Raw genomic sequence first — 23038 nt, 5'->3', positions numbered from 1 at the left:
TGTGTTCCAATGCGTTGGTTTTTTGCCCCTCTTTCAACACCGTTGTTTGAATCAGGTCAGCAGCATCTTATTACTCATTCTTTAGTCGCCTCGACAACCGTTTTTTAAACTTTGGTTTCTTCTTGATTTCCTAGTTTCTATTTAACTCGCGTCTCCTGCATCGTCAATAGAGATCCGGAATCATTTCAAATTTCCCATTACTACAAGTACATATTTTCAATCGCGATTCCACATCAGTTTTATCTACCCCGCCATCCCACTATCGTCACTCTTATCACCACCACTACTAATACCTACTATCAATACCATCATCATGTCTGGACGCGGAGCACCAGGCGGCAACTCTCGTGGTCGTGGAGGAAAGTTTAGAAAGTTTACCCGAGGAGGTGAGGTTCTACTAAATTCCCCTTTACTTTGTAAGTTTCCAGTAACTAATATTTTTATTTTCTGCAGGTGGAAAGCACTTCTCTCGTGACCTCCGACCTCTCGACGCCGATGGCAACGAGGTTAGCATGTGGGGCCAAGATGCCCGAAAAAACGAAGATGAAGATGATGATGAAGAAGAGAGCTCCGAAGAGGAAGATTCCGAAGAGGAGGATGATGCTGGTCCCGCCCAACAGCAGGCCGAGTTAACTCGAGAAGAACGAAAACAAGCAAAGAAGGCCCAGAAGGAGGCAGCCATCGCCAAGAAGAAGAAGGTTGTTCAAGTCGGAGACCTACCCAGCGATTCCGAGGAGGAAGAGGAAGACGACGATATGCCCGCCAACCCGAACCACTCCAAGGCCGCACGAAACATGGCCAAGGCCCCGGCTGCTGCTGCTGCTGCTGTTGCCGAGGCGACTGAGGGTGTTAAGAACCTGACCATGAGCCGAAAGGAGCGCGAATCACTAGAAGCTGCGCAAGCCAAGGAGAGATACCGCAAACTGCACGAGGCTGGCAAGACGGATGAGGCCAAGGCCGACCTGGCACGTCTGCGACTCATCCGGGAGAAGCGAGAAGCCGAGGCTGCGAGAAAGCAGGTTAGTATTTAAAAGAATCTATTAGTTACCATTTATCAACTGCTAACGTGTTTGTCTAGGCTGAGAAAGAAGAGAGAGAGGCACAGGAGAAGGCCCGAAGAGCCGAGATCGAGGCTAAGGAAGCAAAGAAGCGCGAGGCCGCCCTAGGCAAGAGCGCAGGAAAGAAGAAGCAAACCAAATGAATGTGATCATTTTATGATCCCATCGAGACACACACAGCGGCTATCATAGTTTGTGGCAATGGCCTTGAATCATTTGGGCCATTTTATATTGCATATCAATCAAATACTCTGGCGTTGACTTGCAAAATGCTGTCTCCGATGCTTACTTGTGCACGTACTGCAGTGAAGGATTTCTCACGGTGTCTCATGGTAGTGGCTCTTGGTTATCAGTGTGCTCTGTTCATACTGGCATTTCATGTTTATTTTTGTGTGAAACTCTCTTGCATGATGTCTACTAGCCAGATGGACAATAATGTAAATTACTTCTCTTACGTCGCGGGATTATGCTACTCGACTCGACTCGACTCGCCTACTTGACCATGCGTATCTTGCCTTGTACTGTCTTTATTGCTATACATACCCCCTAAGCTAGTAGCACATAGCCCAAAAAATGAATCAATCAATCAATCGGAATCGACAAACTATGTTGACCATCAATTCAAACTGCATGTTCCTTATTTCTTATTATATCTAAGAAGTAGCCAGTCCCTCCTGGCCAACACTCTCCTTCCAGAATGCATCAAAATCGATACCCTCCTTGCTGAATAAATCTCTGATTTCCTGCGCAACCTTGACTTGTCTATCTGGTGTAAAACCACCAGGTCGTGATGTTTCAAACTGAGCGATCTCGATCCAGCGGTAAAACAGATGCTCCTTGCCAACTGCTGCAAGCGCATCTCGGAACGCGAATACTTGGCGCCTCCTCTCGTCTTCCTCCGGATTTTCACTAGTATTCGTCTTCGTCTCTACGCAGAGCCACCCGTAGTCCTCGCTGAAAAGTAGGACGACTTCCTTGAACGCTTCGATTGCAGCCATTTTCTCGTCTACCATATCGTTGGCATCAACCATAGCGGCCCAGTCCAGGTCCCAATCGGCGTTCATGAGGAGATAACCCGTCTTCTCGTTGATAAGCAGGGGCGCCGTCGCTACGCCAATACGCGACATGAAGAGGCTCTTTGCTCCCTCGTCGTGGACGAAGTCGCCGGCACTCTCGACCCACTTCCTGCTCCGGCGCACGACAACCTCGCGGTCTCTGAACCCGACGTTCCACCGCCACATGATGGGGCTTCCGTGCTCGCCGCCTATGACGAAATCGAAAGGCCAGGACCAGACGAAGACAAAAAGCAGGAAGTCCAGTAGGAAATTGAAGGCGCGGATGGCGACCTCGGGGATGATCTCGTCCCACTCCATCTCGTCGACTACCATGGTGGTCTCATTGGGGTAGCCCAGGACGGACACGAAGATCCGCAGGTAGTACGGCCCGATGTACCATATCCGATAAAGCAAAGCAGCCGTTAGGGCAATGTTCATGAGCGTGGGGACAAGGAAGATCTTCTGCTTGAAGTCCCGCGGGTGGCTGTCGACATGCGTGATGTACACGCACTTCTCATCGAGCGTCTCGAGGAAAGGCTGCAGGACCTCGGGCGGCTTCTTGAAGAGGGCCGGCGGTCCGGCATTATTCTTATTCTTCTTGGTGGAAGTTGACTTCCCCTGGCCCCGTTGACGAACCATAGTTAGCGGGGGAAATATAGAGAAGGAGAAAAAAGAAGAAGAAGAAGAAATATGAAAAAAATGAGTTTTTATAATTTATTAAAAAAAAAGGTTACGAAGTGAATGACAGGTCGGATAAGGGGGGATGAAAGTTGTCAAGATAAAATTCAAGATGACAGGGATTGTGGCTGAAGCTACCCCTGTTGTCCTTGCCCCTACATCCGAGATGTACATGTATTTAAATGTTCTCTCCCACTTGTGGCTGATGGAATCCTTTTTCTCGGCGTCGACGGCCCCGCGGTTTAGGTAACCTCTTACCTAAAGTCACAGGTATGTACAATATAATCACCTAAGGTACCTACAATAGGCACCTATGTCCTCTGTATTGTACTTGCAAGGCCCCACTAAAGGTTTTTGGTACCTAAGGTATCCAATTTTTGACTTGCATCGCGAACTGGAACTTTTTTTTTTATATCTCGATTAACCTTGACTAGGATTATTCGAGCTTCAAATGTCGCATTAGCGATATGAAGCAGTCACTTTCACTTTCACCATGTTGAGAGCGAGAATATCAGGGGTTAGTCCACGCAGTTTTAATCCGATATAATCTTGATCATTTTATATTTCATCGTACCTTTGTTGTTCTAAGCTAACTTACTCTTTGTGCTGCATAGCGAGAGTCTTCTTCAATATGTGTCTTCTGTCGACATCGCCTCTCGCTACGGCCAGCGACCCCGCGGACCGAGAAACATCTCTCAAGTACGTCGATCTTAAGGGATAATGACGGTTGGGGTGGCGGTTGGGGAAGCCAGGCTAAGCCTCCGGCGCAGCAGCCCAAGCCAGAAGAATTTCTCTCCCACCATGAGCTTCTAGCACGTCAGCAGCTACTCGCGAAGCAGCAAGCTCAAAAAGCTCAGCAAGCTCAGCAAGCTCCCACACCGCAACTACAACCTAGCGGCAATGGTCTTGGGGCAAAATATATATGGAATGCGCCAAAGCAAGAGGAAATCGAACAAAGCCTCCAGAGAAACGGCATGACCTTTCAAAAACCACCCACTGCCCAAAGAGAAGGTGGTTTTCGTATTACGAAGTATGGTGTCGATTCCAAAGGCGTGGACATCCGGCCCAGGGAGGGTCAGGGGAGACCTATCGAACCTGTTAGGCGGCCCTCTCCTATGGATCCTAATAATACAGGCGCCTCTACTTCTACTTCTTCTTCTTCAACCTCCAACTTGGTTCCCAACTTCTGGACTAGACCAACTTCTAAATCTCTAGGAAACCTAATAACTAAAGTTGCGCAAGGCCCTCGTAACAACGAGCCTATGCCAGCACGGGCGCCAATCCAGGAGTCGAGACCACCTAGCACAGAACAGAGGCCTAGTATAGAGCAGAGTGCTAGTACAAAGCAGGCAGTAAGCACAGAACAGAATCAACCACCTCCAGCAGGACCGAACCCTTCAGCTACTTCGACCAGCCCTACGACATCACCCCCTAAACCTGTCGGAGATTCGGGATGGGGTTTATTGGCACGAAAACAATCACCTAGTAAATCTGATGGCGATGATTTCTGGGCTGCTATGGCTAAAAGTACTGGTGGGTTGCTAAGGCCGAAGCCCAAGATACCAGACACTCCAGAGCAAGGTCCGAAAACACCTCAAGAGAAAAAAGACCCTTGGGCTGCTATGCAAAACGATATCACCAAAAAAGAAACGACATCTGCTACATATGATTGGGGGAAAGAATATGATACTTTGGTACCCGAAAAGAAGGCTGAGGAGAGACAGCGTCCAGAGAAGGAAGAGCCTGAGAAAGAAGAACCAGAGAAAGAAGAACCAGAGAAGCAAGAGCCAGAGAAAAAAGAGCCAGAGAAGAAGCCAGAATCTGCACCGGAAGTCAGTGCTCGACAACAGGCTGTAACTGAAGGTCTCCAGAGTCGCGATCGAGACCCTCGTCGTGAGAAACGACCAGATTTGATTGTGCAGGAAGAGCGAGGCCGAGGTGGTCGTGAAAAGCGTTCTAAGCGTAGCTCAAGGCGTGGAAATGACGAGGATGAAGGTGATGGTTTTGACTACGATGCTTACCAAGAGAAGCGCCGACAAAAGGCCCGACGTAAGGCTGAGCGACAAGCTCAAATGGCCGGCCATGTGCCCATATTGCTGCCGGAATTGATCACCATCCCGGCTCTAGCTGAGGCTCTGAAGGTGGAACCTAATTTATTCTTAACTCAACTTGGCGAGATGGGCTTCGAGGGCGTAACGTTGGATAGTCTCATGGCCGGTGAAACGGCTGCGCTTGTCGTGCAGGAGTATGGTTTCGAGCCCACGGTTGAGTCTGGTGAAGACCGTGACCTCAAACCTCGTCCTCCACCTAAAGATCCATCGGTTCTCCCACCACGGCCGCCGGTTGTGACTATCATGGGTCACGTCGATCACGGAAAGACAACTCTACTGGACTATCTGCGCAAATCATCTATAGCAGCTCAGGAACACGGCGGCATCACGCAGAGAATCGGTGCTTTCTCCGTGAAGCTCTCCTCGGGCAAGCCCATCACCTTCCTTGACACCCCCGGACACGCTGCTTTCCTTTCGATGCGCCAACGAGGTGCCTACGTAACGGACATTGTCGTCTTGGTCGTAGCCGCGGATGACAGCGTCATGCCGCAGACTATCGAAGCTATTAAACACGCCCGAGCGGCCAAGGTGCCGATGATCGTGGCTATAAATAAGGTTGACAAGGATGGTGCCAATATAAATCAGGTAAAGAATGATCTTGCACGAGAAGGAGTCGAGATCGAAGACTTTGGTGGAGACGTCCAAGTCGTCTGTGTGAGCGGAAAGACAGGCCAGGGGATGGACGACTTGGAAGAGAATATCCTTTTACTCTCCGAAATCTTGGATCATCGAGCTGAAGTCGATGGCCCCGCAGAAGGCTGGATCCTCGAGAGTAGTCTCAAGCCGTTAGGAAAGGCCGCTACTGTCCTCGTCAAGAGAGGCACTTTGCGACTCGGAGACTTCATCGCAGCTGGTGTTACATGGGCGAAGATTCGGCATATGCGTAACGAGGCTGGTCTAGATATAAATGAGGCACCGCCTGGAACTCCTGTCGAAATCCTCGGCTGGAAGGATCTCCCTGCTGCAGGTGACCAAGTTCTCCAGGCACCTGACGAGGGTAGCGCCAAAGAAGCTGTGGAGTATCGCGAGAGGCTTCGCGAGATGGAAAAAGACGCTGTCGCTCAGGCAGCTATCACCGAGGCTCGCAAAGCGCAGCAAGAAAAACGTGCGCGTGAGAAGGCCGCAGAGAGCGCAGGTGAGGAAATCGAGGAAGCTCTACCTGAAAAAGAGAACGGCGCGAAGATGGTCAACTTCGTTGTTAAGGGAGACCTCCACGGTTCCGTGGAAGCGGTATGCGCCGCGATCCAGGAGTTGGGCAACCACGAGGTGCAGCCGCGCATCCTGCGGTCGGGCACAGGTCCCATCCGCGAGTTCGACGTAGAACATGCGGCGGCGTCGAACTCGATCATCGTCAACTTCGCGACGACAACACCGGGATATATCGAGCAGATGGCGGAGGAGAAGGGCGTTAAGATTTTAGACCACAAGGTTATTTACCATGTGATAGACGACGTCAAGAGTATTTTGAGCGACTACCTAGAGCCCGAGGTTACGAGCCACGTGTTGGGCGAGGCGGAGGTGCTGCAGATCTTCCCGATCAATATCAAGGGTCGGATGTACAAGAATATCGCCGGTTGTAGGGTGCGTCAAGGACTGCTTACGAAGACTAACCTGTTCCGTATTATTAGGAACGGGGAGAAGGTCTATGATGGTGAGTGCTTCGATCCCCCCTTTTCGTTTTCCTATCCTGTCTTTTGGTTCTTTCCATGTGTACTTTTATTCCCCCTCGCCCTATATACTAATACCCTCCCGCGTAGGCAAACTCGAGACCCTCAAGCATCTGAAGAAGGACGTTACGGAGGTGAAAACGGGTACCGAGTGCGGTGTCGGCTTCGAACATTTCCAGGACTTCGAGGTCGGCGACAAGATCCAGGCGTACAAACAAATTATAACTGAGCGTACCTTGTAAGTTTGCAACTACCTAGACTAGACTAGACAGGCAAGCAATCTACAGTATATAGCTTCGAGTAACTATTAGGTGGCAGCAGTTCAACTCCCCCTACCTCAGGTAGATAGTCGGGGCGGATGGATGGATAAAATATGGCACGACTTTGTATGATATGGGGTGTATACAAAACGGGGTGGAACGGTACACTGCATATCTGGAGGGGGGTCGCGCGCACACATGAGTTTAAAAAAAAGAAAATAGGTAAAAAGAAAAGGAGTATATGCATAGGGAGTGATGTGATGGGGTCACAAAAGGGCAGTAGGTGCTCATTTTCCCATGGACGTCTAGATCTGTTGGACTGGGGGTCTTGTTCTCTTGGGGGTTTGTACATATAGATCTGTATGCAGCGTTGCATTGGTAGCGGGCGTATACATCTTACCTATACTATATACATATATATAAGGTATATATATCTTTTATATATACCTATACATCAGTCAACTCCTTGAAAACGAAGCGGCATGCTTGTACGTATATGCATTTCGTACACACAAATAAGGTACCTGATGTACCTCACCTAATATAAGAGACCTGAGGAAAATATTTGACCTTGGCGAGGTAATAGACTCTATACTGATATGTAGATGGACTAACAGGATATGATGGACACGCATAGAGTTGCTTTATTCTAAGGCGAGACAGGGTAAGGTAAAAAGCCTACCTAAAACTCTCTTCCAACCTTTTCAATCTCAGAAAGAAACGATATGCTTACATTGCTTGCTTACCAGACGATTTCACCACCAAATGCACGGAGGACAAGGCAATCAAAACTCAAGTGATAAAAAAAGAAGAAAAAGAAAAAGGTTAAGTAGAGCAGGGGGCATCGCCAAACGCGGAATGTGTTTGTGTTCATTCGAATCGAATCTACGAATTAGGTAGGTACCCCCTGAGATGTGTTGCCATTTTTTCCACTTCAAACTTGTTGAACTTGCACCCGTTTCTTCTTGCCACAACGGCCTCGCCTGCATTTATACTGCGCTGCAACTGCACTGCATTACATTGCACATCCTTCTATTCCACAAATCCCCACTCTTCTTCTTCTCTTTTTTTCTCCTATACCCCTTCTCCTATCCTATCCTATCCTATCCTATCCCACCCTATTTCTGTTCCTTTTGGCTGCCTTAGGTAGAGTAGGTAGGTAGGTACCTTAGGTACTCATATGACTTCACTGCTCCCGCTCCCGCTCACGCGAGGCTAAACTCGGGTATCTCGCCCATCTCGGACTTATTCTCGGCGCCCAGGGTGTAGCTGACGCGCCACCTGAGCTTGATGCTCTCAACTTTTTTCGACCGGTCTCCCGCGTGGAACACCTCGACCGACTGGGACACGCCCGCCGTCTGCTTGGGCTGCAGGGCGCGGCCCGTCTGCGGCTGGAGTTGGAGTTCGAAGCCCTGTGGGTTGTTAGCTACCTAAACTGAGGAAGTTTACTAAGATAGGGGAGGGGGAGGGGGAGAAGGGGGAGTGTGATTGATCAGTTGACTCACCTTTGTAACGGCTAGTTGAAAGTGGAGATTGCTTATGGGAGCCGCGGTGGCATTGGAGAAGAAAAAGATTAACGCAAGGGCGCTTGGCGTCTGCGACCTGGCTGCTTTGAGGTGGATCTGCAAGGGACCGTCCTTAACGTCTATTTGGAGTTCCCTAGGAAGGGTGGGCTCAGGTGGTAATGCGGAAGAAAATGACCACTCGTCGTCGTCTGCTGTCCCTGCGGCGGGTGCAGCGGGGTTAGGGGTGGTTGACTTGGATGAGTACTGGGAAGAAGCGAGAGCTGCGAAGGGATCACTGGCAGCGGTTGCCTTCTGAGGCGGTGGTCTGGAGAATGAGGATTGTTGGGATAGGGCGGGTTGTGGAGTGTTCGGTTGGGATCCCGCGGGAGGTGATATGAATCCTGAAAAAGGAGAAAAGGGTGGAGGGGTGGGAGATGGCGCTCTTGCGCTGTTGTTTTGTGTCATCGATGATAATAAGGCAGGCCCCGGAACATCTAGGTAAAGGTTAGCAATGCCATTCATTTTCCGCAGTAGATATTGGTTTCAACATACTCTGATTTGCGCCAAAGCCAAGCGATATTCCACCTCCTTGGCCGAAAGTGGTGCTGCTATCTCCTAAGGAGAGACCTAAAAGATCGTTTTCAAGACCGCCAGCCTGACCACCAGCTTGCGAACTCGACCCGGCAGTATTGTTTCCAGCGCCGTTAGCTGCAGTATCTGCATCAAAGTCGATTAAAGATAGCTCGCCCGCAGCCGAGATCGACTTTCCAGCCGCTGAAGATGATGTGTTAACGGGTGCGCCAGCAGCGATCTTGTTAGCGCCTTCAATATCGCCCTTCCTAAGGAGCTTCCACCGCTCGACTGTCCTGTGTATACTGTCGTTAATCTCGAACAGCTTAGCTACAGCCTCGTGATCGTCCGACTCCTCTTCACACATCTTTTGGATTTTGGGTTGCGCGCTTTGGAGCGCCGAGGCTAATTCCTCGAAGACGTCGCCATCCTTCAGAGTATCGCCTGGCTTAAAAGCTGCTAACCTCTCCTCCAATAAGCGCGCCTTGGCTTGGATCTTACCAACCTCTTCGGCTGCCTTTGCGCGATAATCCGTCTTTGACCTCGTGTCGTAGCCGGCCATGATCTTCATTAATCGATTTGCTTCTTGTAAGTCTTCAGGTGTACCTCTTCGTATTAGCTCTTGAAGCTTAGCGGACTGCGCTTCTCGCTCTTCCTCCTCCATTTCCTCGGCGGATTTCAGGTTCTACAGCTGTTAGTTAGATTGGTTGACGGAACTCAACTCTCAACTGCGCCAATAACCTCTACTCACATCACTCGGATTTAAAACGGCGACATCATCCCTCCGGACTTCGGGGAAATGGTACCCCTTGTAACTCAACAAGCGGTGCATATCCCGAATAAAGCCCAAGTCTTCCTTGTACCGGCTGGTTTCGCATATGGTGCTTCTCCATTCTTCAATAGCTTCCAAGATCTTAGATTGGACTTTCGTATACCGGATGGGAGGCCTCTCGGGAAACCGTCTCACAAGCTCGTTTAGGAACTCCTTGGTACTGATCTGGAGGTGAAAGGGATACCCGCAGTTTTTAACGCATATATCGAGAAGGTTAAGAGCTAGAAGGCTGACGTTTGGGTTGCGCGAGTTTATATAGTTGACTATAGCGACAGCTGCCTCTCGTGGGGCGCTGCCTTTCTTGCTATTAATCAGGTCCGAGATTTCGAGGTTAAGCGCAAGATTCGGTTCGTAGTTTTCGGGGCTACAGGCGCTCGCTATAAACCGTTGAAGTTGGGAAGGTCGGGGGAACCCCATTTCGCTCCAGCGATCTCTAGCTGCCGCTCGAGCAGAAGCGGCCTCCATCTTGAAAGGTTTCGAATCGAGAATTAATGTTCAGACTGTATAATTGGAGTTACTGGAATGCGCTCAAGGCCATAAGTTCATCCATAAATATAGGGTGGCGCGAGGTCTAGAATTGGTGTTTTTATTCATTGGCAAGGAAGGTGAGTTTGCTTCGGTGATGAAGCTCAAAAAGGTAAAGATGCTAAGATGTTACGGTGTTTAATCGTTGGAAATTCACTACTATGTACGTTAGGTACTTGGTTCACTGGTGGACCTCCACAGCTCCAATTGATCATGTCGTTCATCCCACCTGCCCACTTGGCTTGTGTGGCACAGATGTGGCAGCGCCGAGCTATAAAAAGTACAACCGGATTATCAAATTTATCCGCTATATACGTGGATCATGGAGGTCTATGGATGGATCCACATGGTGAACCCCACCAAGAGCTAGATTCGATTTCGGGGTCCACGATAGACATTCTGGATATTCCATCTGCCCCACGCTTCGTCATCCAACATCATTTCGAATAAATTTCGTATAAGTGTTTACACACCTCTACAAATTGACACATATATCATAAACGTTACGGGACTATAATACACAACTCTTTGCAATTTTAATCCCCCTCAAAAAAAAAAAACATCTAGTATATTACAATGGTTCGTCACAAGAAAGACAAATTTTCATCTCGAGGTGGGAAAGGTCACGGAAACGCTCGGCCTCGGCCGCGCACAACCGAAGATGATTCAGAACAAGGATCAGCATCTTCCAAGCCGGCTTTTAAAGCTGCTTGTTGGGATTTAAACCATTGCGATCCGAAGCGATGCTCGGGCAAGAAGCTAATACGACTTGGTCTCATGCGCGACTTACATCTAGGTCAAAAACATAATGGCGTTATCATCACACCCAACGGGAAGCACAAGCTCTCTCCCGCTGATAGAGAGCTTATGGATCAGTACGGTGCCGCGGTGGTTGAGTGCTCCTGGGCGCGAACAAATGAAGTCCAATGGAACAAGGTTGGCGGCAAATGCGAGCGTCTGCTGCCGTATCTCGTTGCCGCAAATACTGTCAATTACGGAAAACCTCTACGGCTGAATTGTGTCGAAGCTCTGGCTGCTGCGTTCTACATATGCGGTCATTCGGACTGGGCGGAGGAAGTTTTGCGACCGTTCAACTACGGCGAATCATTTCTATCTATCAACTCGAAGCTGTTGAAGAAATATGCGGCTTGCGCAAACGAGGACGACATTGTGAAGACGGAAAAGGAATGGATGGAGCGATTGGAGCGCGAGCACGCCGAAAGTAGAGAAAATGCCGACGACGACGATTTATGGAAAGGTGGAAATGTTAATAGGAGGGTTATTATCGACTCGGACGACTCGGATGATGACGAATCGGATGAAGACGAAGAAGACGAAGATGGAGATAACGATAGTACCGACGGGATTTATTTGGGTAAGAAGCCAGCTCAATGGCCAAAACTAGGGGAAAACGCAGAAGATAAGCAAGATGGCGGGACCAGCAAGGATCCATTCGATATTTCAGACGATACCGATGACGATGCCGAAATGGAGGAAATTCGACGCAAGGTGCTCGCATCAAAACCGTTTGCCAATTCAGAGGGTATAGACCGAAAGCCGAAACCACACGCCGTTCCTCCTCCGCGCCAGCCTCAAAGATACAAAGTAGACTCCGACGCAGAACCGGACTCGGATAACGGATCGGACGATGAAGGTAACGACGCTTTTGACAACATTATTGACGCCACGCCCGTCACGGATAGGGTTGGGTTGGCAAAACTCGAAAAGGAGAGGTCGAGAGCAAATATTATGAGTCGGACGTTTTCGTCAGGCACTGCGGAAGCACCGAAGAGGTGGTGATCAGATAACAGATATTCTACGAAGTGCCTCTGGTTATACTATCGCTGAGATATTATGCTCTTCGGCCTTTATCGTGCTCCGAGAGCCTTCTGTTCCAATGCATTCCTGGTAGCTGCGTAGGTCTTAGTATCTTAGCGTAGGAGAAGCTGTACGTGCAATACCGTTTTGAACACTACTGCAACTTATGGATACCATGCACCGAGGTAAGTTAGGCACGTAGTTGAGTATAAATGAGGTAAGTTTCTTTTCTGCATATCTCCTGGTCTACGGGTATTGTTTTACTGGGTATTTATACGCCATGTACTCCTTTCTAGGGACTTAAGATATGTATGATCTTAAGTGATCAGGACTTTCTCCTTCAGTGTACACACACATATTCGACCACCAATTGCATTACTCTTTCCAAGCATTCTTCTTGAGTAATATTTCATTATGCGTACCTACGAAGGTCCGGGCCAAAAGTCTTGCACATGCCAAGCTTTTAGTTGCGGGAACATAACGTACACAATTATAATAGCACTGTATTGGCTTAGTACTAGTTTTGGGGGCGGATAGTGGCTTGTACGCTAAATTCTAGGGAGCGTACCACTATAGCTACAGGGGAGCTAGCTGCTATTGGTAGATCTGACACCGTATAGCCTTTTTTATGGACACATACCTAAGTGGGTAGCTTACCTAAGCTACGATGTGCAAGACTTTTGGCCCGGACCTTCGTAGGTAGATAGATATGTTAAACGCTAGAAGTCGATCCGTACAAGTCATAAGACGGATTCTAGATCCGCCTCGTCCTCGGTCCCTAAGCTACCTAGATAGGTAAGGTAGTCAAGACTTCAAGCGTTCTCAATATCAACAACCCCTGGACTGCCCATCGTATAAATCCTTATATTAGGTACGCATGTAGGTACCTAGGTATATATACAACCAAGAACCAAACTACTACAGCCCTCCTCCTCCCGATTCACCATCATCACCGCCCCTTCCACCTCAACCTCCCCACCCACTCCGCCCAGCGTCTCACCGGCTCCTCGGCCATCACCAGCTCGACGGTATAATCCCTCCTCGCCAGGTCCTCGTGGCCCTTGAATCCGTGCACGAAGCGGTGGCACGCTCCGTATAGCCACGCCACGTTCGTTCCCCAGGTTCTCCGCGCGGTGCCACCCGCGCTTCGCCGCCTTCCCGTGCGCGAACCGCGGCACGAGGTCGTGGTACGACAGCGGCACCCAGTCCCGTCCGCACACCTCGCACCCCTCGGCCGCGGACAGCATCGCGCGGGGCGGGCGGGGAGGGGTGTGCAGCGCCGAGAGGAAGGCTGTGAGGACGGGCGCGAGGAAGACAATTTTGTGGCTTTCTTAGCCTCGGTTCTCCGTCTTGGTTTTGGTTCGGGACGCGAACCCTTCTCAATAAGTGCGGTTGAGAGACAGTCCCGGAATATATCGTAGTTCCTTTGCTGGTCGGGGGGTGTTGATATTATCTTGAAATTTATATATCATTTTTTATGATATGATACTTATGCCCGCACTTGTATACGTATGAATTGTATACATTACCTAGGCTAGGTACCTATATGATAAATTATAGGACAGAGGTAGAACGAACGTATGCCAGGTATATAATGTGTATAAGTGACGTAAGAAACCTCTGGTATAATATACCTTATGTCTAAGTTGTCATATAGCATTCCTCGTTGAAGAGTATATATGGCGAGGTCCAATTTATCAACTCCTCCCAAACTCCCATCCGCCGCCTAGATATTCAACGAAAGCTGAAAACATTAGACAAAGCATAACTCATAGCTCAGCTCAGATTTCAGATCTCCCTATTCGTATCCCAATTCAGTATCTAACTACCCCGCATAATCATAAATCGGCGAATTCATAACCCTAGAATCCATGACATCCTATGACACATGACAAATCGTGCAAATACCTAGACCAACAGACCTCGGATGAGACATAATAATAAAGGGGCGTGTATGTTATGTACATTGTCTTGTCTTGTCTTCTCTCGCCTACCGACTCATTCCCCGGAAAACTCTATAGGTACTAGGAACAGCTCCAAAAATGGCAGCCAAGAAGACGGTTATCGCCTTCGACCTCTACGGGACGCTACTGTCTACCGAGTCGATAGCTCACGAGCTAGCCAAGATCTACGCCGAGGATGCGGCCAAGCAATTGGCTGCCCTGTGGCGGCGCTATCAGCTGGAATATACGTGGCGGATCAATAGCATGGGTAAGGGGCTAGCTGTTTTCCGCTCTGGTCCAATACATAGTAGCCTTAAACGCTACGCCGAACGTTTTCTCTAACTAACCAGGGCGGTTCGTTGATACAGGTGAATACAAGTCGTTCAGCGAGATAACCCGCAATGCGCTAGGCCATGCCGTCGCCGAGCTTGGATTGACGCTTTCGGCGAAAGACGCGGATACCCTTATGAAGTCGTACGACGCATTGCATGTCTTTCCCGAAATCCCATCCGCGCTGCAGCTATTGGAAAAGAACAAAGACTCTGTGGAAGCCTATGTCTTCTCGAACGGAACAGACGAGATGGTTGGTAATTCGATTAGAACCTCGCCAGAACTGGGACCTCACGCGGGGAGGTTTGAATCGCTAGTTACTGTGCACAGTTTACAGTGTTTCAAACCGGATAAGAGGACATATAGCCATCTAATTGAGCAGGTCGGCAAGCAAGGGCACGAAGGCGATGTCTGGGTCGTAAGCGCCAACCCGTTCGACATTGTCGGCTCGAGGGCAGCAGGGTTAAAAGCAGCATTCATCGATAGAGCTGGCAAAGGCTGGATAGACCGGTTAGACGAAAAACGCGCACCTGCAGTTGTAGCATCGGGAGTTGATAAAGCAATAGCATCAATTCTGAAAGATTAGTGTATTAAATTACATGAGATAGCTACCTAAGTAGTTAAATCATTCTCGTAAAATATGGATCTTATATATCCATTAAAAAAAGAGTATCGCCAATCTGGTATCGTGAGGCCGTGCTAACGCTGGGATGGGAATACGAGCATCTACGCAATCTTATGGAAGCTTTCAAATAGCTTGATGATTTCCTCGGCGAATAGCTCCGCATCAGCGGGATATCGAGCACTGATGTAATTGTACTGATCATCCTCAACAGTGAAGCTGAAAGGAAAGGGTGAGTAAACGAGATAGGTCTATAAGATAATTATAGACTTAAGCTTGGAGGGGGATAACTTACGGACCGGGATTCAAACTGGCCTTAAACTGAGATGGATCGGCGAGTACCTTTTTAACCTGTGAATCGGGTTGGTTAGACTTTTATCTTGATGTATTCTTCTTAAACTAGTTTGCATACCGATTGCTCGACGTCTTCGCTTCCATGGCCGTATGTCTTATAGTAGTCGCCAAGGACTGCCCTGGTACTCCAGTACGCGGCCTGCTCGAATTTCGCTGGCAGTGCTGTCGTCTTGCAATGCCGTATGACGCTTCTACCCTCGACATCTTTTGACTCGGCCAAGACCATGACGCCGTGGCACACGGCAGCGATAACTTTCTTGCTCGGCTTCTTAGTCTTCGGGAAGTAGTCCAATACAAGCTTATGCACGATGGGCGACTCGATGATCTGCTTCATTCCCTTATCGTGGCCTCCAGGGAAGAGGACGAGATCGAAGGGGTCGAGGGAGAAGCCTGGAGCAGACCACGAGAGTGGGTGGCGCATCTCTTCGCTCACGGCCATCTTCTTGTATAGGTGAACAACTTCTTTCTTCGCACCCTGCTAGGATATTAGGATAGCTAGCTCAAACATCTGACGAGCCGTCAAGAGCCGTCATGGCGTACGAGTAGCTTTTGAGTGAACCCCTCCAGCATTTTCTTGTCGCATCGCGGATGGTTTCCGGTCTCGGTTGCGAATTTGACATCATAGCCTGCGTTCTTGAATGCGGTATAAGGGACGGCAGTTTCTAAGATATTGACGTGGTTAGACGGTCGAACTATACAATGCGCAAGATGATAGTAGATGATAGATGGTAGATGTCTCTTATTAGATGTCTCTCAAAAGGTGGCGCACCCGTGGGGTCGTGGCCATAGTCGGCCATCATAATGAGAACCTTCGGCGGCGCAAACGAGGTACCTGCCGAGGTAATTTGTGGTTCTTCGAGGATTTCCTCCATTATTATGTTTCTTTTAGGTAGGGTTGTTTAGATCGAATACGCTTAGGTTGAATCACGAGTCAAGAGATGAAACAATTTGGGTGTTGAAGTTGTTTAAAAGAGAGTTGACGTAACCACGAGCTAAGCTGGAGAGACCTTATAGGTACCTGTATTGTACCTAAGTGACAGAGTGAGTACCTGCCTGTAGTAGCGCTAGTACAGGTAGTATAAATGCCCCAAGCACGGGCCGAAACGAGTCACATGTCACTTGGTTCGTCCATGCTGTGCAACATTGTAGCACATGCTTAACCTAAGCCTTGTATTGTTATAGCAGTTGCTGCCTGTTCTAATCAAAATACTAGGAAGTTCTTTGCGTACTTGAAACGATTCAGATAACGTAATTTCTGCTTACGCCAGGCGAAAGAAAAGTAAATGTATTAAGACATGCTTTAGGTACCTATGACAAGCATTTCGTAAAGCTTAAATTTACAGCCCCTCGGGATTCGACAACGAATCAAAAAAGCCATTGGGAAGAAATACAAGAGTCACTTTTATAGAAGAACTCCCGTCTTATTTTATATCTCCAACCCTCCCACAACTAGACACAAAGTGTTCCAGCCTCTAAGCTCAGATGACCCAAATTATGACCAACTCACATTCCCTATACAACCGCTTATTGGTTGCAAATACTATTATCCATACTATTATGGACGCCAAGAAGTGAAGCCGCTCAGCCCTGTAGCATGTCGCTACCTTAGGCCCTAGCCACGATGTCACGGTCCAGTAGCCACTTCGTGCCGATTCCGAACGCCATGGGGCATATCATCTCTCTCTCTTTCTTCCTTGTGCCACCGACATTTTGAGGGGGAAGTAAAGGCTGAGTTTAGAGTACCTAGGTAGCTGAGAATACACGAGGATGGGCATGCTGGGAGTTATAAAAGAATGTTGCACTCCGCATCCGGGGCGTCTCTTTTCTTCTCTGGATTTTTCTACCTATTATATCTGCGTTGCTGTTGCTATGGTTGGTGGCCTTCTCTACTTTTCAACAAGATTTGCGAAATCACATGGAGCCAAGTCAGATCCCATCATGGATCGCACGGAGTTTGTCAACTCGCAAGTCGGCGGCGAGTCTGTTATTAACTACAGCTATACCGATATGCCCTGGAGGCTGATGATGTGGGATATACGATACTTCTTCACTTTCGCATGGGCTCTGCCTTGGGTTATTTGGCCCGTCCGACCATGCGATGGAGATCACTTTGACGAGCTCTCGTTTACGCGGGAAAACGTATGGTGCATGTTTATTCATGCTATCCTTGTGGTTCTACAGTTATTTTTCATATTGATGTTACCTTTAGCTGTTTTGTTTCCAGTCTGGATGGTGGCGGTAGGAATTGCCGTCTTCTTTGCTGTGAACAAACTCTTGTGCCTTTTCTTGAATGGTAAAACTATTACCTTCACATCGGACCCGAAATATGCACCCGCACTAGAAGAGCATGCACATGAGCAATGGATTTTCCTAAATGGCGTTGCTGTCGGGTATGTGTGACCCCATGACGATCCCATGTGTGACATTTCTTTTTTCTTTTTTTTTCTTTTTTCGCTAACTCCAAAAACCAGAGAAGCTTGGCTTAAGAGCAACATCAATCGTCTGGCACTCACTTTCAAGCGTCCAGTTATTGGTGTTCACAACCGGACTACGGGAATCATATTCGATGTTGTCGAATGTCTAATACAACGTAATTTCGGGTACGCTACAAGCGACATTCGGGCCGCGTATAAGATCATCAAGGAAAAGCTATATAATCCACAATACACGAAAGTGGTTTTCATCTTACACTCGCAAGGTGGAATAGAAGGAGGTTTAGTTCTGGACTGGCTACTCCAGGAGCTACCGCAGAATCTTTTATCAAAACTTGAGGTCTATACGTTTGGGAATGCCTCTAATCATTTTAATAATCCTCATCGTCATATCGATGCTCAGCACGTGGAAAAGAAAGTCTCAAAAGAGAATACTCAAATCCCCACTACGATTGCCGAAATTCCGCTCACCGACTCCCCGGTTGAGACCCAATCATTATTATCGAGAAGGCGACCATCAGACGCTAGTGGAACCTCGTTTGAAGTGAACAGACGGGTCCCGACGCTCACTTCACTCTCACAGGAGTCAAGCGCATCGCATGCGACAGCTTATACCGTACCAGTGTCTGGTCGGGCGATCGCTCATGTGGAACATTACGCTCATACAACTGATTTTGTAGCTTTGTGGGGGATTCTTCACTTCGTTACAAACGAGCTTGCATCTCCAGAAATGCCCCGATATATCGGGCGAGTATTTAAACATACTTCTCCGCGGGGTGGACATCAGTTCTCTCAGCACTATCTTAACGAGATGTTCCCGCTCGCACGAAATTCCAAGGGTGAGTTTATAGGGTGTGCTGATCGTAACGACTTCATGAGCAGCGTTATCGAGGTGGCCGAGGCGGGAACGGAAAAAGACGACCTGCGCGAAGCTGTCGAAAATAGCTGGTCTATGATCGAGCTTGCCGGCCGGAAGGGAAGCATTGTTAAGGGCGAAGTTGCGGTGCATGGGAGTTTCTATGAGAGGGATGATATTGATGACGGAAAGGTCAGAGTGAAGGATCTAAGTCGATTGTGGCAGTACCGCAATGGAAGAAGTCCGCCTGATCTTCCCAGGGACTTGAGAAGGATGACTTTGGAATAACGGAAAACTGAGAAACGATTTAAAGAGAAATGAGTTACTGGAGCGAAGGTGCGCATTTACGGCCAACTCTGGGGTATTCATTGATTTCAGTAAACTGCATCATCCTGTTCAATATGCAAACGAAAGCATACTCAGATTATAGCATTCTAGCATTAGAGGTAGATACCTAGGCTGTTTCCACCTGCCTGTCATATAAGGGCTACGGCGTTATGCATACTTGATTTTGAACACCCAACAGAACTCTTCTTCATTCAGGAGCGCTTCAGTTACCTCAATTTTCAATGTCGTCTCACTGCCCTGTCCTGTTACGTTCCATACCAGGTTCTCACCACCTTCAACAGCCAGCAAACTAACTTCATCGCCTTGCAACGCTGGCACAGGTGCTATGATGTCAACAGTACCATTCCGAAGCACCGGTCGTTCCAGAAACAGCACATAAAACGCCTCATTCGTCTGTGTAAACCTGACATCCGGCCCGGCCTCGATCTCGCTCTGCACGAACCAATACGTCGTATTAAAAACCGCTTCCTCGTGCGCCCCAATCCATCGCCCGGCCTCCAGCAAGCTGTCCACCTCGGCCTGCACCAGCGTCCCGTCCGCCTTGGGCCCGACGTCCAGCAGCAGGTTCCCGTTCTTCGCCACGACGTCCACGAGCGTGCGGACGATGCTGCTCGCGTTCATGTACGCCCACTCCGGCGTTGCCCCGTTGTACCCGTAGCTGAACGGGTCCAGCCCCCGGTTGCTCTCCCACTTGCGCCGCTGCGCCGATCCGAACTGCGCGTACTCCGGCGTGTCGAAGTCCGCGGCTTGCGGGATCCCGCAGCGGCTGTTGATCGCGACTTGTCGTCCTCGGCCGCTGTTATTGTTTTCGTTGCTGTTGTTGTTGGTGTGCTGGGTTTCCTGGTGCTGGTGCTGGTAGTCGCGTAAGGAGTTCCACCACCGAGCCGCGAATTCCGCCGTCGCGTTGGACGCCCCGCAGTCGCACCACATGATGTCCGTCGAGTAGACATACGCCAGCGTCTCCATCTGCGGGAGCATGACGTCCTGCAGGAAGTCCGCCGCGGGATCCGCCTCCTCGTATCCCGTGTACGCCTCCTCGGCCCCCGTGTACGGGTTCCGGGCGGGATACCCGGGCCAGCTGGCGGTGCCGTAGGGCGCGTATGCCGGGTTGAACCACTCCGGCAGGGAGAAGTAGGTCCCGCGCCGGAGGCTCGGGTGGTGCCGCTCCGCGGCGTCGAACAGCTCCCCGAGGAGGTCCCGCCGGGGCCCGTGGCGCAGCGCCGAGCGGTTGTTGCTCGGGCTGCTTCCGGAGTCGAACAGGGAGAAGCCGTCGTGGTGCTTGGACGTCAGCACGAAGTACCGCGCGCCCGAGGCGACGATCAGGTCCGTCCAGGCTTTGGGGTCGAAGCGCGACGCGGTGAAGGACGGGAATGTGTCGTCGTACGCCCAGTCCCGGCCGTAGGTGCGCAGGCGGTAGTCGAAGACGTCGGAGGGGTCCGAGTCGGGGTGGTGCGTTGAGTACCACCTAGGATGTCTTGGTTAGTAGCAAATTCGTTCCGTAGATCAGGCGTTGCGTGTGGGCGTGTGGCCTACCAAAACCATTCTGCGTAGCTCTCGTATGGCGACGAGTTACCCCATCCCGTCACGGAATACGGGCCCCAGTGTATGAATATCCCGTATTTGGCGTCGTTGAACCAGTCCGGGCTCTCGTGTCTTGCAAGATTGTTCAAGTTGGTGGTCCATTCAGTCAGACCAAATTCGATGTTCTCGAATTCGAAAGAACCTTTGGTTGTGCCGTCGTCAATAACCACTAAGGTGTTAATAGTGGTAGTAGAGGTTGATTCTACCCCTATTTTCACTATTTTCTGGTCCCCGGGACATAGCCGCTTGAGATGACCTACTTCAACAGTCTGGAGGCCGTCTCCTGAGAGCGAAATAGTTACCCCATTTCCCGCAATACAGTCTCGGCCTGCATTATTAACTGTAATCTCAACTACTTGCGCGCCACTGTCGGTCCACTTCTGAGTCGGGCGGATAGACTGTATATCTACCCCGACGTTGCCTTTCCATAAAGAAATAGCAAACACATGCAGTCGGCCATCATCCGCGTTCGTTGCTTCAGACAAGGTGACAGCACGAAGTTCCTTTCCAGGGTCAAGTTGTGCAGTTCGCTCGAATATGTGGCTAGTATTATAATCCACACCGGTCGCCGTGAAGCGGCTAGGGAATATTATCTCGCCGCGATTGATCGTCAGGAAGCTATACCAGTCCAAAGAGCGCAGTTCGTACGCCGACGTGCTGTTGTCGGTATACGTGAAAGTCACGTTCCCGGACACGGTCTCCCCTTCCTTGTCTTCGGAGATCAGGAACGAGGCTGAGAAGTACGACCCGGGGGGTACGGCTATAGTCTGACTATCACATATGACATTGTCGGGCTTGTCGGGCCCGGTATATCCCGGAAACGAGTACGTTATACCCGTGTCGCTTGAGATATAGTAGGGTTCGTCTAGATCCGGCGCTGGATAAGATTGGCCGAGGGTGTCGAAAGATGCCTCCCCTGGGTATGTACCGAATCCTTTATTGTTGTAGAATGGCGACAGGTCAAGCGGGATAGACTTTCACAGCATCAGTTTTACTTTGATACTACCACCTGAATAGTATAAGAATTCACTATGTCTGGATACTATGTTGCAGGAGTGTAATAAATGCGTAGAATGTGGCATACCTGTGGCCCAACTGGCTCTGACAATTGCTCGGTTCCCTCTGCAGCGAAGACTATCACATGAAGGAGGAAGCCTGCAAGAATGGTATTACCCCTTATCATGATCACTCTCGCTTCTCGTGTTTCGTCGTATTGTTCTTACATCAGACTTGCTAATTGTACAAAGCAGGAGAAGAAAAAGAAAGTAGGTATTTTCCGCGCCGGCCCTCAGGCCCGTCCCCTCACGTCGCCCGCCTGATCGGCACCCCGTCGTGGCAGCGTCGTATTCCGACGTTTTTAGGCAACTTCCGAGATCTGCTGCAAGCATGCTAGCGACCTGGTTTCATACGCGATGCCAAAGCCATGAATATGATTGGATAATGATTGACTAGGTAGCTTCGGTTACTGATTTCGCGAAAACCCCGCGGAGTCCCCATGGGGTTGAAACATCGTCACGATATGGCGAGGGGGTTACGCAAGACTATACTGACTTCACTCGAACTGCCTTCATATCTCGCTCACTTCGTCTTCTCTAGGTGTGTTCGGAGAATTCAAGACGTTAGGCGAAGAAATGCGAGATGTAAGGTTGAGTTAGGTATTTGTCATTGATCGCACATAATTAATTAATATCGAGTTGCTCCTTAATAAGAAAAGTTCTTCATCCCTCTACGGTCTTCCATAAATTAATGTCAATATATAACCCCCGTCCAAATTTAATGAACTTTCTAGTGGGTGGCCCGGTTACAGCGCATACTCACATGGCATACCCAGTCCAGAGGGCCGACTATAGCTACCCACGAGGCTTCTGGTAGAGTCTCCAGCCATTGTCTTGGATACGTAGGTACCAGGTAGGTATGCTGCCTATTAGGTATTCTTAGAAAATCCTATAATAAGAACAACAACTATTATTAGGAATTTAGGTATAGTAGTTGTCGAGATCGATTGTGGTATTGTAGAATATAGTTCCTGACGATGATATAGGATATCTAAATAGAGAATAAGTATTCATGGTTATATCTAGTTGAGGAGAACTAAAGAGTAAGGCTTAATTTCGTCAATAACTCCTATTTTCTTTTTCTTGTAGCGTCGGTACCTAGTAGCCAATACTGTTGGGCTCGCGTTTGCAATCAATATGAAGACGTCGCCCCCGCTTAAAATTCTTCTCGTTCGAGAAGTAGCGAAGAACTGCAAATTTTCTTGTGACTAACATAGACCCAGAATTTGAAAGGAGGAACATTATCGATGCTTAAAGGCTGGCTCGCTCGATGGATCGCCGCTGTCCATGATAAAGGAGAGTCTCAAAGAAGCAAACTTATTCCTAGAGCGCATCCATGTTGATTCGCTAAGCCGGCTTCTCCGCGAGGTATTTTGCTTAGGAGGATAACTGGATGCAAAACCGTATAGGTGAGTTGTTCTATTTCTCCTATACGGCG

The 23038-nt window shown here is 49.2% G+C and overlaps 11 protein-coding genes across 11 annotated transcripts; 6 read left to right on the top strand and 5 right to left on the bottom strand.

Annotated features, from left to right (window-relative positions):
* Positions 1-313: 313 nt before the first annotated feature.
* On the top strand, positions 314-1201 carry F4812DRAFT_453527 (uncharacterized protein; the record flags this gene model as incomplete). The annotated part of the gene is made up of 3 exons (XM_047936499.1): positions 314-386; positions 454-1019; positions 1079-1201. 3 exons carry the CDS (start codon positions 314-316, stop codon positions 1199-1201), a joined length of 762 nt encoding a protein of 253 aa, XP_047785902.1.
* Positions 1202-1456: 255 nt separating this feature from the next.
* F4812DRAFT_244284 (uncharacterized protein) lies at positions 1457-2910 on the bottom strand. The gene has a single exon (XM_047930668.1). It carries the CDS (start codon positions 2750-2752, stop codon positions 1712-1714), a length of 1041 nt encoding a protein of 346 aa, XP_047785901.1. The 5' UTR covers positions 2753-2910; the 3' UTR covers positions 1457-1711.
* A 160-nt stretch (positions 2911-3070) lies between these two features.
* On the top strand, positions 3071-6822 carry F4812DRAFT_244276 (initiation factor 2). Its single transcript, XM_047930667.1, has 3 exons — positions 3071-3308; positions 3406-6553; positions 6660-6822. Exons 1-3 carry the CDS (start codon positions 3285-3287, stop codon positions 6809-6811), a joined length of 3324 nt encoding a protein of 1107 aa, XP_047785900.1. The 5' UTR covers positions 3071-3284; the 3' UTR covers positions 6812-6822.
* Positions 6823-7310: 488 nt separating this feature from the next.
* F4812DRAFT_446596 (uncharacterized protein) lies at positions 7311-8356 on the top strand. Its single transcript, XM_047935658.1, has one exon. It carries the CDS (start codon positions 7742-7744, stop codon positions 7973-7975), a length of 234 nt encoding a protein of 77 aa, XP_047785899.1. The 5' UTR covers positions 7311-7741; the 3' UTR covers positions 7976-8356.
* On the bottom strand, positions 7311-10487 carry F4812DRAFT_446595 (VHS-domain-containing protein). Its single transcript, XM_047935657.1, has 4 exons — positions 9656-10487; positions 8887-9589; positions 8335-8828; positions 7311-8241 (listed from the first exon to the last, which is right to left on the bottom strand). The coding sequence occupies exons 1-4, from the start codon at positions 10199-10201 to the stop codon at positions 8035-8037; spliced, it is 1950 nt and encodes a 649-aa protein (XP_047785898.1). The 5' UTR covers positions 10202-10487; the 3' UTR covers positions 7311-8034.
* A 192-nt stretch (positions 10488-10679) lies between these two features.
* Positions 10680-12468, top strand: F4812DRAFT_446594 (DUF367-domain-containing protein). Its single transcript, XM_047935656.1, has one exon. The coding sequence runs from the start codon at positions 10838-10840 to the stop codon at positions 12059-12061; it is 1224 nt and encodes a 407-aa protein (XP_047785897.1). The 5' UTR covers positions 10680-10837; the 3' UTR covers positions 12062-12468.
* A 226-nt stretch (positions 12469-12694) lies between these two features.
* F4812DRAFT_446593 (uncharacterized protein) lies at positions 12695-13340 on the bottom strand. The gene has a single exon (XM_047935655.1). It carries the CDS (start codon positions 13324-13326, stop codon positions 12967-12969), a length of 360 nt encoding a protein of 119 aa, XP_047785896.1. The 5' UTR covers positions 13327-13340; the 3' UTR covers positions 12695-12966.
* A 384-nt stretch (positions 13341-13724) lies between these two features.
* Positions 13725-14969, top strand: F4812DRAFT_244214 (haloacid dehalogenase). The gene is made up of 2 exons (XM_047930666.1): positions 13725-14290; positions 14391-14969. Exons 1-2 carry the CDS (start codon positions 14122-14124, stop codon positions 14936-14938), a joined length of 717 nt encoding a protein of 238 aa, XP_047785895.1. The 5' UTR covers positions 13725-14121; the 3' UTR covers positions 14939-14969.
* A 109-nt stretch (positions 14970-15078) lies between these two features.
* On the bottom strand, positions 15079-16200 carry F4812DRAFT_453521 (class I glutamine amidotransferase-like protein; the record flags this gene model as incomplete). Its single annotated transcript, XM_047936498.1, has 5 exons — positions 15079-15193; positions 15270-15325; positions 15387-15803; positions 15869-15990; positions 16098-16200. 5 exons carry the CDS (start codon positions 16198-16200, stop codon positions 15079-15081), a joined length of 813 nt encoding a protein of 270 aa, XP_047785894.1.
* Positions 16201-17266: 1066 nt separating this feature from the next.
* On the top strand, positions 17267-18904 carry F4812DRAFT_453520 (uncharacterized protein; the record flags this gene model as incomplete). Its single annotated transcript, XM_047936497.1, has 2 exons — positions 17267-17718; positions 17800-18904. The coding sequence occupies 2 exons, from the start codon at positions 17267-17269 to the stop codon at positions 18902-18904; spliced, it is 1557 nt and encodes a 518-aa protein (XP_047785893.1).
* A 103-nt stretch (positions 18905-19007) lies between these two features.
* Positions 19008-21783, bottom strand: F4812DRAFT_468675 (glycoside hydrolase family 29 protein). Its single transcript, XM_047938809.1, has 3 exons — positions 21630-21783; positions 20498-21519; positions 19008-20429 (listed from the first exon to the last, which is right to left on the bottom strand). Exons 1-3 carry the CDS (start codon positions 21726-21728, stop codon positions 19112-19114), a joined length of 2439 nt encoding a protein of 812 aa, XP_047785892.1. The 5' UTR covers positions 21729-21783; the 3' UTR covers positions 19008-19111.
* Between the last annotated feature and the right edge of the window lie 1255 nt (positions 21784-23038).

Source organism: Daldinia caldariorum, assembly GCF_022478825.1.
Source record: "Daldinia caldariorum strain CBS 122874 unplaced genomic scaffold F4812scaffold_26, whole genome shotgun sequence".
NCBI classification, from domain to species: domain Eukaryota; kingdom Fungi; phylum Ascomycota; class Sordariomycetes; order Xylariales; family Hypoxylaceae; genus Daldinia; species Daldinia caldariorum.
Note: the sequence above shows the minus strand (reverse complement) of the source record. Positions and strands in the feature narration are given on the sequence as shown.